Below are 13,189 nucleotides of genomic sequence, written 5' to 3'. Positions count from 1 at the left end.
GAGGGTCCCCGCCGGGGTGAGGGTCCCCGCCGGAGTGAGGGTCCCCGCCGGAGTGAGGGGACCCACCGGGGTGAGGGGACCCACCGGGGTGAGGGGCCCCGCCGGGGTGAGGGTCCCCGCTGGAGTGAGGGTCCCCGCCGGGGTGAGGGGACCCACCGGGGTGAGGGTCCCCGCTGGGGTGAGGGTCCCCGCCGGGGTGAGGGTCCCCGCTGGGGTGAGGGTCCCCGCCGGGGTGAGGGGCCCCGCCGGGGTGAGGGTCCCCGCCGGAGTGAGGGTCCCCGCCGGGGTGAGGGCCCCCGCCATGACGGGCGGTCCCGCACGGCCCCCGCCACACGCTCCACACCCAAAGCCTCCCCGCGCGCAGCCCCAGCCCCAACACAGCCGCCGCCAGCACCGGGAGCCCCCGGCCGCCCGCCCCGCTCCGCACCCGGCGGGAAGTATCGCAGCAGGAGCCGCCGCGGCTCCATCGCCATCGCCGCCGCCGCCCCGCGCGTCTCCCGCCGCCATGGCAACGGCGCGGCCGCGCATGCGCAGCTCCGGCCGCGGGCTGAGGGAGCCGGGCCGCCATGGCGGTGCCGCTCTCTGTGGAATCGCGGCCGGGCTGTGTGTGGGTCCGCGTTACCGCCCGCTGCTGGCACTGCATAATCCGTACAGAGCTGCGAGGGCTTCTGGGTTGTGCCACAGAGAGGAAAGAAACGGATGCAGGAAGGAGTGCACTAAAAAATACATAAAATTCGGAGTGCTAAGGAGCCACCAGTAACGGCGTAGCAAATGCGTAAAAGCTATTTGGAAAGGGAATAGTCACTAAGGAAAGCTGGCAAAGATTAATTATCAAAAAAACCCCAAAACCTAGATTAGCTTAATTTTTTTAAGAGGTACGTAGGACTGAAACACAAGTATGAAAATGCAGTTTAGAATCACAGAATGATTAAGGGTGGAAAAGGCCTTACAGTGGAGACCAACCATTAACCCAGCACCAYTCCAAACGTGTCCCCAAGGGCCACACGCCTTTAGAACACTGCCAGGAAAGGTGATCCCTCCAATTCCCTGGGCAGTTCGAGATAGCCAGTCTAAACCTCCCCTGGCACAATTTGAGGCCATTTCCTTCCATGCTGTCCCTTGTCACCCGGGAGAAAAGACCGACCCTCGCTACACGCTCTTTTCAGGGAGCTGTGGAAGTGCTAAATCTCCTTTCCCCCAGCTCTCCCAAATGCTCCTCATTGGGCTGGAGCTTCAGACCCTGCACCCGTTTCACTGCCTTTCTTTGGATTTTGATTTCATCAAAAAGAGAAGAAAAAAAATATAATTGAAAATTAATAACCAACATGGGATTATTAAAAGATAATGATTCACAGCACTAAAAATTTTAGTCAGGCGTTATGCTGAAATCGCGGTAGAGCATCAATAGGGGGAAGCAGTAAACACATTTTCATTTGGCCGATCTCATAGCCCACGTTGTTGACAATGGATCAATAAAAGACAGTCCCACTCAGTGTTTAATAATACGTGACTTTTCCAAAAACACCCATGTGGCTCCCTACAGCTTCACTTTGAAGACTAGTCCTTTGGTTTTTTGAAAGCCAGGAAATAAAATACAATGGCCAGTTCCAGACTTCAGGACACGCTGGGGGACAAAGTGGTCTCTGAGTTTTTCATTCCCATTTGTTTGTTTAAAGTCTTTTGTCTTGTGTGTGGAGAGTCTTGAGGCAGATAAGAAATATTTTTATTGAAAATAATCCAAACAGCTTTCCCACTGAATTGACTTACTTGGACCAACCCAATTCAAAAATAACTTTTTGAGCAATCCCAAATCTTGGTATTCTCCAGTTTCTTAAGAACTTTTTGGTTTTGTTTAGCATAATATGGATTTATCCAGAATATAAATACTTTTCTGTTCTTTTAACTTAAATGCCACAGACTAACAACCATAGCATAGCATACCTTAAAACTTAATTTTTTCATCATAAAAACAGATTCACGCAGCTTTTCTGGTACCTTCAGTATAACTTAACACCAACTGTAAGTACTATATTTATTTTTAAAGTAATATTTAAACAAAACAGTCAAACGGGGGAAAGGGAAGTGGAAAGACTGCAAAGCTCCATGATATCAGTACCTGTTGGCTCAGCACGTTTTCCCCTCAGTTTCTTGCTCTAAATCTTCATCCGAACACAGACACCTCACAATTTGTCATTATGTGGGATTAAGATGCAATAATGRCTCTGGAAGATGATAAATCAGGCCTCAACTTTCACCACTTTCCTTGCTTCTGTCAGCATAACGTTTGGGAGCAGAGGAGTCACGGYAGAAGTGAGTCCCTCTGTGCCTGTGCCTGCTCTCCAGGCTGACCCAGAGAGGCACTGCTGTGATGGCCTTGTTTGCTCTAGTCCTGTACAGTAACTGGAAAAAACTGCTGACAGCCTGAGAGGGGACMAGGAGCTAACGCTGAGCTGAGACAAAGCTTTTCCCACAATGCTCCCCAGCTTTTCCCAGCTATATACACAGTGACAAACAGTGCATCCTTCTGACAAAACAGAACCAGAGCTGTAGCACAGGTAGGAATACCTGAGGGGGCTTTAGGCAGAAAAGGTAAAAACTGTGGTGAGGGAGTGAATGGAAGAACTTSCTAATTGAAGACTAATTATGCAGGGATTCTGATGATACAGCAGACTGAGCTCATGTCCATACCATTAAACCTTAATTGTTAAAGAGAAAAGCAACTTTTCTTCAAGTTAATGAGAAGGAGCAAGTTAACAGAGAAGGAAAACTTTCAGACTGCTGGGGTAAATTTGTTGCTCTGATTTTTTTTTTTTGCTATCTAAACAGTGCATTCAGCCTCTGAGACATGAGAGGCCAGCTTCAAAGACGGCACACTGTAGGGAGTTCAAAATATCTACACTGGAAAGAAAAATTAAATGCTGAGACATTCAGGGCAAGATAATCAGCTTTTATGTACAGAGGTTAAAAGTATGGATTATGTCAGCTTGGAAAGATAATTTATCAGTTGGCTTCTGTGCATTTTTGCTTATGTCGGCAGTTTCCAGGAGTAGCAGGAAGTTAAGATGTTGTAAAACTAATCAATATGTGTTCAAGAGTCTTTGAAAGGCTGCAGGGTACACTTATCTACAGTGCTGAAGGCAACTGTGTCAGATAACGTAAAGCAAAATCAGTGCAGCTACAATAAGGAGCTTCCTTTTGAGAGCCTTGGGTTCTTCCTGCCAACACAGGTTCTGAAAAATCTTCTCTTGAGCCAATGTACCATCCTAAGGATGACAAGAAGCGTTTCTGACTCAAACATGCTTGCAGAGAAGAGTGGGGTTTAAAGTTGTATCATGACCCATTTGTTCTGAAGTAGGTCAGCCTGTGGTATGCTGAACTTGTTCTGAAAGGTCAGCCCAAGAGCAGTCTGAGTTTGGGAAAGATGTAGAAAGCCACTTCCTAGTTCTCTTATGTCAGTAGTTGGTACAATGAATTTTTACTAAGGGCAGTTTTTGTGTGTTGTCCTTTCTCATAATTTTCAGGTCTGTAAAATGTGGAACAGTTCTCTGATAGTTGCTTGTTTCTTCTTGGTGAATTAAATGGRTTTATATGACTTCTTTTTTCAAGTTTGTTTTATTCTGCCATATTCTGCTTCCTCTTGCCCAAACAGTTTCAACTATATGCATATACTTAGTGCATTGCTAGAGCTCCTTCTCACTTCTGCTCTGTTATTTCCAATGTTAATAATGACACCACAGCCATGAAAATGTTAAAACTATTTCTTACATAAGGGACATAATCTGGAATTTTGCTCTTTGCTAGGTAAGAGCTATTTTAGGAGAAATAGTTGACAGTGTGTTATAGAACAAAGTGTTCTCTTTCCCAAAGATTGTTTTTCCTCTTTGYATAGCTGCTTTCATTAATTTAAWTTTTTTTTAATTACTAGTTGCAATTGGCCAAGAAAGAATGTCACCTACAAATTTCTCTTCAGACGAGTAGTTGCATGTTCACCTACACTGAGATAATAACAAATGGCAGAAAGGAAGAGTAGTTCTCTTCCTTGTTCTCTTCCATTTCCCRTCTCTGACAAACTGCTTGCACATCCCATGCAGTCAGGGAATTCCTTGCCTCCATACTTGCTTCAGTCAACTTTTCACTTACCTGAAATAARTTCTTCCTCGTTGTCCACTTTTTATGAGTCTTTTCTCTTAACCTCGCCAAGCTTGTGAGTTGATTTGACAACAAAGAAATTCTCAGCTCAAAAGCCCCAATAAGATATATTTATCTTGTCACTTCTGAGAAGAACTCAGAAAGGCCTTTAACCTTTTTTTCCAGGCCCAGACTGTAGGGGGATGAAGACCTTTAGGTTGAGCTCCACATCCTCCCATGGAGACGGCAAAGCTGACGGTATCGGGTAATAACGCAAGTGTTCTGCGGTCAGTGAGTTTGCCAGATGCACCCAGTGAGGAAAAGAGAGGAGCTCTTCTACATATACATGATGCACAATTGAGTCAAGCCATGAGTCAGGAGGCAGCAAAAACTCCTGACATATAACAGGGTTTCTAGTAAGTCTACAATAGAATTGGAAAATACAAGTAGTGAAACCCACTTTTTTTTAGAAAACACAACTTCACTGAAGTAGAAGTGTGTTCATCTCACCATTGTTTTTAATTTAAAAAAAAAAAAAAGCTAGTTTAAGATTTTATTTTTAATACTTATAATTCCAAAACTTATTAAACATTTCATATAAGGAATTCTTTTCTCCATATCTATGTTAAAGCCAGGTTGATTGGGGTTGGATGASTCTTTGAGCAACCTGGCCTAGTGGAAGGTTGCCTAATTTTGTACTGATTTGGGGAATACTACAGAGTGAGCAAGTCTTTGAGATTATGCAAATCTCAGATATTTGAGATACTGCCAATCTCTGAAAGACATTTGGACCATTTATTCCTAGTCATAACAACATTAAACATTCAGCTTCTCACAGGAACACACAATCATCTTTTTGAACCAGCTCTATTAAATGTACATTTGGAAAAAAAAAAAAAAAGGAATCACTGTAATAGGACATATAACCTAAACATTATTATTTTTCAGATATGCACGACCAAATTTTACATGAGCATTCTGATTTGCATTCCCTAAATGCAGCTGTATAAMAATGCTTATTATACATGAGATACAATTCATAGGTGAGTGAACAACTGAAGTCACTCTGTACACTAACCACTCCACAGCTCTGATTTATCTGCCACATTAAATCCATCATTCTCAATTTCCCAGCTGCCTACTTTGTAAGTTTATAGAGTTACAATTGGCTTTGTGCCTGACCAATGATGTTGCAGGGATATTGAACTTCTAGTTTAATCTTGACACTGTAATTGACAATTTCACTGCAAATTGGACCACTTACTTGAACCCATCTCCACTGGCACAACTCTAATCAGATGGCTTGATCAGTCAGTGCATAGCTGTCTGCTCCCCCCAGGTCTGAGTCTGTAGTTCCTAACACACTTGTAGGGTTTCTCTGCCCTTGGTACCTAATGACGCTATCTGCCGTCACCTCCATATTTGTGTAAATGAGTTTTTGGTACAGAGTTTCTCTCGTTGCAAGTCTTGTTCCTTCTAAAACTATATATGCTTTGATTAAATTTTATYATCCAGAAGATCTAGGAAGAGTCAGGTACTTGTTGTACTAGACCATCCTACACATAACATCTCTGCCTACACATAAATGTTTTGCCTTGGCTTGTGGGCATGTGGCCAGGAGAGAAGACAGTTATGGTTTGAATCACTGAACCTAAAGTCTGGCTAAGAAATTAAAAATACTCTGTGCTCTGTTTTGAACACTTAGCACAATTGGGGATCCATTCATGTAGGCTTGTACCTATCCAATGTTTCATGTTTCCTGAGTTGCCTTATCTTGTAGCTATCTATTAAATGGATCCCATCAATCAGGTGTTCTTACCAGGAGGCCCAAGTGATGGCCCACACTGCTCCCACTTCCAGAAACTGATTTGCTTGTCTCACTCTCTCCTTCTTATCATGAGCACATCTCTTAGCCAAATGTCTAACAGAAAGCATATCTGATACCTTACAACAWCTACCCAGGTGTATCCTCTATGCACTGCAACACAGAGACAGCTGATGCCAGCCTGGGTGTGCTAAATCTTCTGTAAAGGCTGTGGGCTTTTATATCCATCTCCAGCAGTAAATTCGAGGAGAAAAAAAAAAAACCTATAAGCCAAGCAGAGAGAAAGAACACGCATATCTTCAGCCTGAGCTAGAACAGCCATTGTTTTCACTGAAAAAGGGGCTTGAGATTATAATTTCTGATAACTGGAAGCTGTGTTCACTGAAAGAAACATGGCAATAACCTTCCCRTTAAATTTCACTGCTACAGCTGCTACACAAAACCATGATTTGCATGTCAAAACATCATGCAACTAGCTTAGGTGTGAAAAGCTGTTGAGATGCTCTTCATCATTTGTTTTCCAGTGGTTTGTCTGCAATTTTGAGGGTTAGAAAAAATAATCACTGTGAAGGTTAGATTTCCAGGTAAATCAAAATACTTCAGGATGAATATCATGAGAACCTGTTATGCTGAAATGTATTGGATACAGAGATCATACAAACAAATTTAATCAAAGGGTTGGGTTTTTAAATTTATATGCATAGTAATTAATTATATATTTAATGAACATTAGTTAATTGCCTCTCATGAATATTAACAATTGGGAAGGAACCAGATTTAACAGATCCTGAGATACTTTGTATCTGTAGAACAGATTCCTATACAAAGTCAACTCCCACTTGCATCAGTTAAGGCTGACACCTCCAGAACAGAGCAACCACAAGATCATGGGAACATAAATCATAGTTTTCATTTCTGTGCTGTCATACAGCTGTAATTGCTTAGCACACTTCACATGCAAAACACGTTTGTTCTGAAGACTAAAAGGTTCTTTTATGATTCTCTTTTTGGCAGAGGATGTTGCCTGTAGCCTGGTATTTGGAGCAAAAATGCCAGGGTGTAACACAGCTGAACTCGGCATACAGAAAGCTTGCTACAATTGATCCATTTCTATTATTTTGATGTTTATCCAGCTGGGTGGATGCCATTAGAATCAAGTGACAGTGTCATAAGCTTAAAACCCTTTGTGATTCTTGAGTTTCTGGATTCAATTCTCAACTAAATTGCAGCTGAATTCCAGTTCATCAGAAGTGAAATTAGGCTGCACGTGGGCACGTTGGTATTGGCMATTGAAAAGAACTGGTCAATTATCAACAATCCCTGTGGAGGGGCTGAAAGTGTCACTGTCAAACACACCCAATAAAGTTTGGGTTTCAGATATACTTGAAAACTGCACACTGAAGGACAAGGCCATTCACCTGTTTGTATCCTCAGGAACGCATGAATGGCAATTTTTACACAGACTTTCCTAYCAGTAACATAACAACCTTATCAATATCTGTAATTGAGCAAAGAAACCAGTATTTTAAATATCTTTTTTCTTCCCAAGGGGTTAATTATAAAAAAAAAAAAAACCAACCAGAATCAGAGGAACTAAAAAACAAAATCACACAAGTCATGGCTCTGCGGATGAAGCATGTGGGGTTTTGTAGCAATGAAGCAATAGATGACCAGAGGAAGGGCAAGTTACAGCGGCAATWCAACACTTTTAGGAGGCCTGAACTGAGAGTAAAGAGCCACCCACAGAATTCCACACCTTGGTCTTCACTTCCTTATTTTGCTCCCTTGCTTTGAATTCACTAGCTTGGACTCCAGGCTTTCTGCACCAAGTTCTTTACAGCTCTGGCTCCTAACACCTATTCCCAGGATAGGCTTGGGGAATCTCATCTTCCCACACTTTTGACACAAATCCATTCATCGTGTCTGTACCATTTTGTTGGTAGCTGATTTAGCCTGTGAACTATTTGAGCCCAAACGSGTGCAGGTATGAGACAGAGCTCTGCAGTTCTGCCCAGAAGGGAGGGGAATCCCCAAAGATTAAGCTGGGTGATTACTCCTCCCTGGAGAATACATTATGTTCTCAGTGTCAGGAATCCACCTTAAGGAAATTACAGCTAATTAATTTTCCTTCTTCAGAGCTCCATTCACAGAGAACTGACAATTTSCAGATTTGCAGAGCCATGGGCAGATTTTTTGTAAGTTCTAGCAAACCAGAAAATGACATCCTTACACTCATAAGCACCATCTGAAAACTTCAATATCTCTCATCTCTGCTCTCAAATGCAGCAAAAATACTTTGCATTTAMGTTTAAATTAAATTAAAATTAATGTTTGTATCTCTATGACTAACAGGTACTTAAAGCCAAGRTGTAAATTTATCCATAAGACTCTGGTGCAGACAGTGAGAGGACTACACCTGCATATCCTACACAGTCACAYCCCTGAAGTCCCCGTGGGTCACGTAACAGTACATAAAAAGCTGAGCACTCTTCCCCATTGAACCTGCACCAATTTCTTCCATAAAGACTCATTACTTTTATCAGATATCACTGACCTCCATCAGGAAAATCTCGTTATGCTGGAAGCCATAGGATACCATAGGCAAATGCAGAAAGCAGAGGAAAGCCCTTAAAGTTGAGAGCAGATAATGTTACCATAATCAGTCCTCCTGAGGGGACAAGCTAGAAGCTCACCCAGTAACAGTGGGTGAGGTTCCTCCTGAATAAATAGGGGAACGGGCAAAAGGAATTCTCTCAAGTCTGATTAATATGAAGCTGAGCTGAGAACAGGTCTTCATGCTAAAGAAAAGCTTGATATATTGCAGCTGTGTGGGGGTAAGGAGGGGATTTATATCCTATGGAGGGCATAGCTWCCCCTAGGGCGAGCAAAGCCAGCACGGGGGAAAGTGGCTTTAACAGGTGTCAGCACACCCATGTAATTGTTTCAGCTGGAGGCTCATAACAAAGGAATTCATTTCAAGGGCAACTCACATTTTGAATTAAAAAGAAATAAACATCACATAGAGAGTGACAATTTTAACATTTATTTTTTTTTTAACGCCATAATTTCCTTTTTTTTTTCTACAAATATACTTCATTTAATAATAGTTGAAGAAGTACTGTAATGCTAACTGCACCTTAAAGGAAACATTTTGGCACAAGGCAATAACAAAATAAACAAAATAAATAACCTTCTTTATACATGCTGAAAAAAAACCAAAAATAACATGCAATAAACTTAATAAAATTCACTTTTCAACTTATTTAGCCTAAAGTATTCCTTGCTAAACAGTGCTCATCATATCAGTAACACACACATATAAGTAACAATAAAAGCTTTAACAACATGCTTATTTCAAGCAAAACAGTGCAATATGAATCAATTTGAGACGTTCAGTGGTTCCGAAGAAGCTGGAGTTGGAGGTGAGTGCACAACAGTGTACAAACAATCTCAGCCATGAGCTTAAACCTCAAGGTGCTTCAGCCATTCTGTTACTGCTTAGTTCCTTGCTGGAAACTCTTTCAGGCTGACATCTTCCTGAGCCTGTGGCTGTCAAAAGGAAGAGAGAGCACACATAAATAATTGCCTCAGCCATRGATCAGCTATCGTTTTTTCTTCTTCCCTGAGAGAACAGCTCAGGTGGAAAAGGGGATGTGTGACATGACTGTCCCTGGGAAGACTCTAGAGAGGAGTAGCTAAGTCTGACAGGAGATGAAAAGACAGATGTGTTCRCCCATGGTCAAAAGTGGCATTCAGGAGACATCAGGAACAGGCTTTCATACATGCTCTGTTTTCATCAGCCTGGTGWAATTTAGAAGATTAGATTCCTACCTCAGAAAAAGAAGATGTTTCTTCACCCAGCCTTCCTTAGGATTCACACAGGCGTTCAGCCCACTGGAGGTATGAAAACTGGAAAAGAAATAATGATAAATAAATCAGTAAGTCTTTAGAAATCTCTGCCAGTAATTGTTGTGGAGAGTACAGTTAGTCTATGTAATGACCAATTGCAACTGATTTTGTAAATGACAGCTGGACATGGGATGCTCCAAACTCCTCCAATATTTTGAACAAAAAGAAGTTTACATGTAACAGCTACCTTTGCCTCAGGGATCATTTTCTGCACCGTAAAATTGTGTTAAATTTATTTGATCTATTGAGGCAAAGACCTTTGCTGGATGCCAGAAATAATTTGTAACATTAAGAAGAATAACTGCTGTCAAGCTAAGATGACAGAAAAACATTTAGGCCAAAAYTTTGTGGAAAAAGAAATCTAATGCATAAAAGAAGTCTTGTCACTTATGTGTCTGTTCACAGTTTTGGCAAGAGAGCACTCTGTGTTGGCCAGAGTGGCCCTTAGCTGGAGACAAAGCATGTCTTTGTTTGCACAGCCGATTCCTGAAGAGTTCAGTTAATTATTTACATTGTATGACTGTCCCGTGAGTAAGCAGTTCCTATCAACTCAAGGTTGTGTGTTTTGTTTACAGGTGTAATAAATACAATTCAGTTAATTTAACTTTTTGAAAAGGCAAGAAAATTCATGCTTATAACATCCAAATAACATTATATTATAACATCCAAATCATTGTTTCTGCCCAAACAGACATCCTAAGGTTAAYGCATGCTAGAAAAACCAGAGGAAATTCAGAAAGTAACTTACATGATGGCAGGGATGTCGCAGACCTCACTGGAGAGCTGTTCAGTGTAACCCTTCAGGGCCCACCGAGGCAGGCGCACTTTGGTGTAAGACAGGCAGCAATCCTGGTTGCTTTGTGCTGGAGTGAAGGAAAATAACAAAGTAAAGAAACCCCATTTGCCCCACACTGTCTAAGGAGCTCACTGTTCAACTCCACATCCTGCTCCCTCCTGACAGAAGAGGAGGACGAGGCAGCACACTTTGCTMGAACCATTCCCTTCCGGCTCAGCCTCATCCCGCTGCCAGCTGTGAGCAGCACCGGGAGCCCTTCCCGGGCAGARCGCCGAGTTCACTCACCTTGCGAGGTGCCGCACAGGAGCAGCACCAGCAGCCCCAGCAGGGAAAGCAGGACCATGCTCTTGCTGCTGCAGCCAGTCATTCCCTCTCCACAAACAGGCAGTGCTCTGCTGAGTGTCTGGCTGGCTGCTGCCTGCTTGTCCTGGCACACCTGCACCTGCTTATAAAGGGGTGGCACRAGCCACGGGAATTCACAGGGCGGGTTCCACTGGCATCAGCGGGTTTCCCCACAGCAAATTCCATTGTGCCTCATTTGGCCCCAGCACTCCTTCCTGGTACTATAACCAGAGATAACAGTGTGCTGGGGAATATTTTTTTTTAAGTAGCTTAAAAGGTTCGGTCTAAAAGAAAAGGAAATAAAAGGCTGTGAGGTAATGGTTCTGTGGGTGAAGCATGTGTAGTTTTAGGGGTAGGAGTGTGGGTTGTGAAATGAGGAAAGTCAAATGTAGGTAACTTAAAATGTTACGTACAGAAACTGAGTGTCTGCTGTGCTCTAGTTTAATAAACCTTCCCTGGGTGCAGAGGGAGGTGGGCTGAGCCAGCCAGATCCATTGTAGTATGGCAGGGTCACAAGCTGCACTGACACCAAAGCACTACATTAATATTTACAGGTTGGCCAACACAGTAACATCAGGCTTTCCAGATTACTGCTTTCAGAGCTCTAGACTGTAGTGTTGGGAAGGACACATGAGCAACACTGAGTATTCATGGAAATGGGTTCCTTTAGTTTCCTTAACCACATATTCCCTGCCATGACTTCCTGCCATTTTGTTACACATCTCAGCTATTTAATCTGAAAATGGGGTGAGCTTAAAACTAACTTGAAACAGTATTCTCCTCTGAATCTGTGCTGTCCAGAATGCATTAGTGCTGCTTCATAAGCAAGAGCTGTAATTTGTTGCTTTCCCAAACTGTACCGAGTATTGTGACTCYTGAACATTCAACAAAAATACACACAGCCTTAAAATTGCCTTGCTCAGCTCTAGAAAAACCACCAGGGAGCGGCTCTGTCATCACTCCAAGCACATTGTTTGAGCTGCTACCGAAGGATGGTACTTTCCCAGGCTGTTTAGAGATCAGTGTGAACCTGATGCGATGGCTGTGGCATGGCCAGGAGCTGCTGCCTGCTGCAGGTGCTTACAGAGTAACCTGAGCTTTAAGTGGCTTCTCTGAAGGTAGAGCTCAGGGACATGATCACAGTCAGTCCATAATTCCATGCCCTCTATCCTTCAYAGAGTGCCAGTACCTCTCTCAGAGGGTGAGTTCCTATTGTTTCTTTGTGGAAAGGTAAACAGCTCAAACTCTATAACAGACTGTTATTCAGAGAAATTAATTTCTCCATATAATAGCAAGAATTTCGGGAATTTCATATGGCTGTGGTACAAATAAGCAACCTTGCAATGTGCATGGCATCACATATGCTGAAGATGYTTCTCTGCAGAGCCACRGCAACTGGCTAAAGGATGGGGAGGAGGMAACAAAAAACCCATGCCCTGATGTACACTGCTTTTTGTAACTTTCATGGATCATAGTGAAATGACACAAAAAGTTCAATGCTCTCAATATGCAGCTGTCTCTGCACTGCTTTAAAGCTATCTGTCAGCATTAGGCAATGCCTCAARCTAGCTAACTGGAATGGTAGTTTTTTCCTTTACAAACAGATTTCAAGGTTCCCAAATCTATTACACCTATAACCAGCTTTGGCATTTCTTGTGCTATTTKCTAGGCCATACTGTTATCCAGATGGAGGTGGCCTTGCATCTCAAGTCTTCCTTGTGACTCTAAACCTCTATTTCATCTCCATCCAGTGCTTCTTGAGCAGAATTTTCTCATCTGAGCTCTGACATTTCTATCTCAGCACCAGCAGTTTGGACACCAGAGCGATGACAGGCAGTGCTCACTCCATGCACTCAGGCCATTTCCATCACACCAGTGGCTCCCACAGCTGACTGTGGCCATGGCTGACAATGTGCCTCATCACAGCTGGACTCATGCTCATGGTGCTCCTTTTATCTCATGGTTTGTTGGATTTAGGAAATTAGATAAGATTTAGATTGAGAACAGCAACAAGGAGGGCCCCAATTTCAAGAGCATGGTCGTTTTGTTTGTGCTTGGTGTGCACAGAGTACCTTCAGTTTATTTGCACAAAGTCATTAAAACAGTCCCAAAAGATTTAGTGTAAACAGCTGAAGAAAGCTCTGCTGGTTCKGATACAGTACATAACTGTATCTTATCAGTCTTTACCT

At 42.7% G+C, this 13,189-nt stretch overlaps 2 protein-coding genes across 2 annotated transcripts in view; both read right to left on the bottom strand.

Annotated features, from left to right (window-relative positions):
* Nucleotides 1-568, bottom strand: part of DAW1 (dynein assembly factor with WD repeats 1) — an 18,384-nt gene extending 17,816 nt beyond the window's left edge. The window contains exon 1 of the mRNA XM_057366860.1: nucleotides 85-568. Coding sequence (XP_057222843.1) covers nucleotides 85-568 — 484 coding nt within the window. The remainder of the gene's footprint in view (nucleotides 1-84) is intronic.
* An 8,429-nt stretch (nucleotides 569-8,997) lies between these two features.
* On the bottom strand, nucleotides 8,998-11,476 carry CCL20 (C-C motif chemokine ligand 20). The gene is made up of 4 exons (XM_057366904.1): nucleotides 10,944-11,476; nucleotides 10,611-10,725; nucleotides 9,785-9,862; nucleotides 8,998-9,502 (listed from the first exon to the last, which is right to left on the bottom strand). The coding sequence occupies exons 1-4, from the start codon at nucleotides 11,023-11,025 to the stop codon at nucleotides 9,475-9,477; spliced, it is 303 nt and encodes a 100-aa protein (XP_057222887.1). The 5' UTR covers nucleotides 11,026-11,476; the 3' UTR covers nucleotides 8,998-9,474.
* Nucleotides 11,477-13,189: the final 1,713 nt, after the last annotated feature.

Source organism: Malurus melanocephalus, unplaced genomic scaffold, assembly GCF_030028575.1.
Source record: "Malurus melanocephalus ecotype Western Australia unplaced genomic scaffold, MMel_1.1 scaffold_73, whole genome shotgun sequence".
In the NCBI taxonomy this organism is placed as follows: Eukaryota; Metazoa; Chordata; class Aves; order Passeriformes; family Maluridae; genus Malurus; species Malurus melanocephalus.
The sequence above is the reverse complement of the archived record's forward strand: the minus strand, read 5'-3'. Positions and strand labels throughout refer to the sequence as shown.

Coding starts and splice junctions, on each gene's coding strand:
- CCL20 (XM_057366904.1), bottom strand. CDS start 11,025: ATGACTGGCTGCAGCAGCAAGAGCATGGTCCTGCTTTCCCTGCTGGGG. Junction 9,863..10,610: donor TGCGACATCCCTGCCATCAT/GTAAGTTACTTT, acceptor TTTCTTTTCCAG/TTTTCATACCTCCAGTGGGC. Junction 9,503..9,784: donor AAACATCTTCTTTTTCTGAG/GTAGGAATCTAA, acceptor TCCTTTTGACAG/CCACAGGCTCAGGAAGATGT.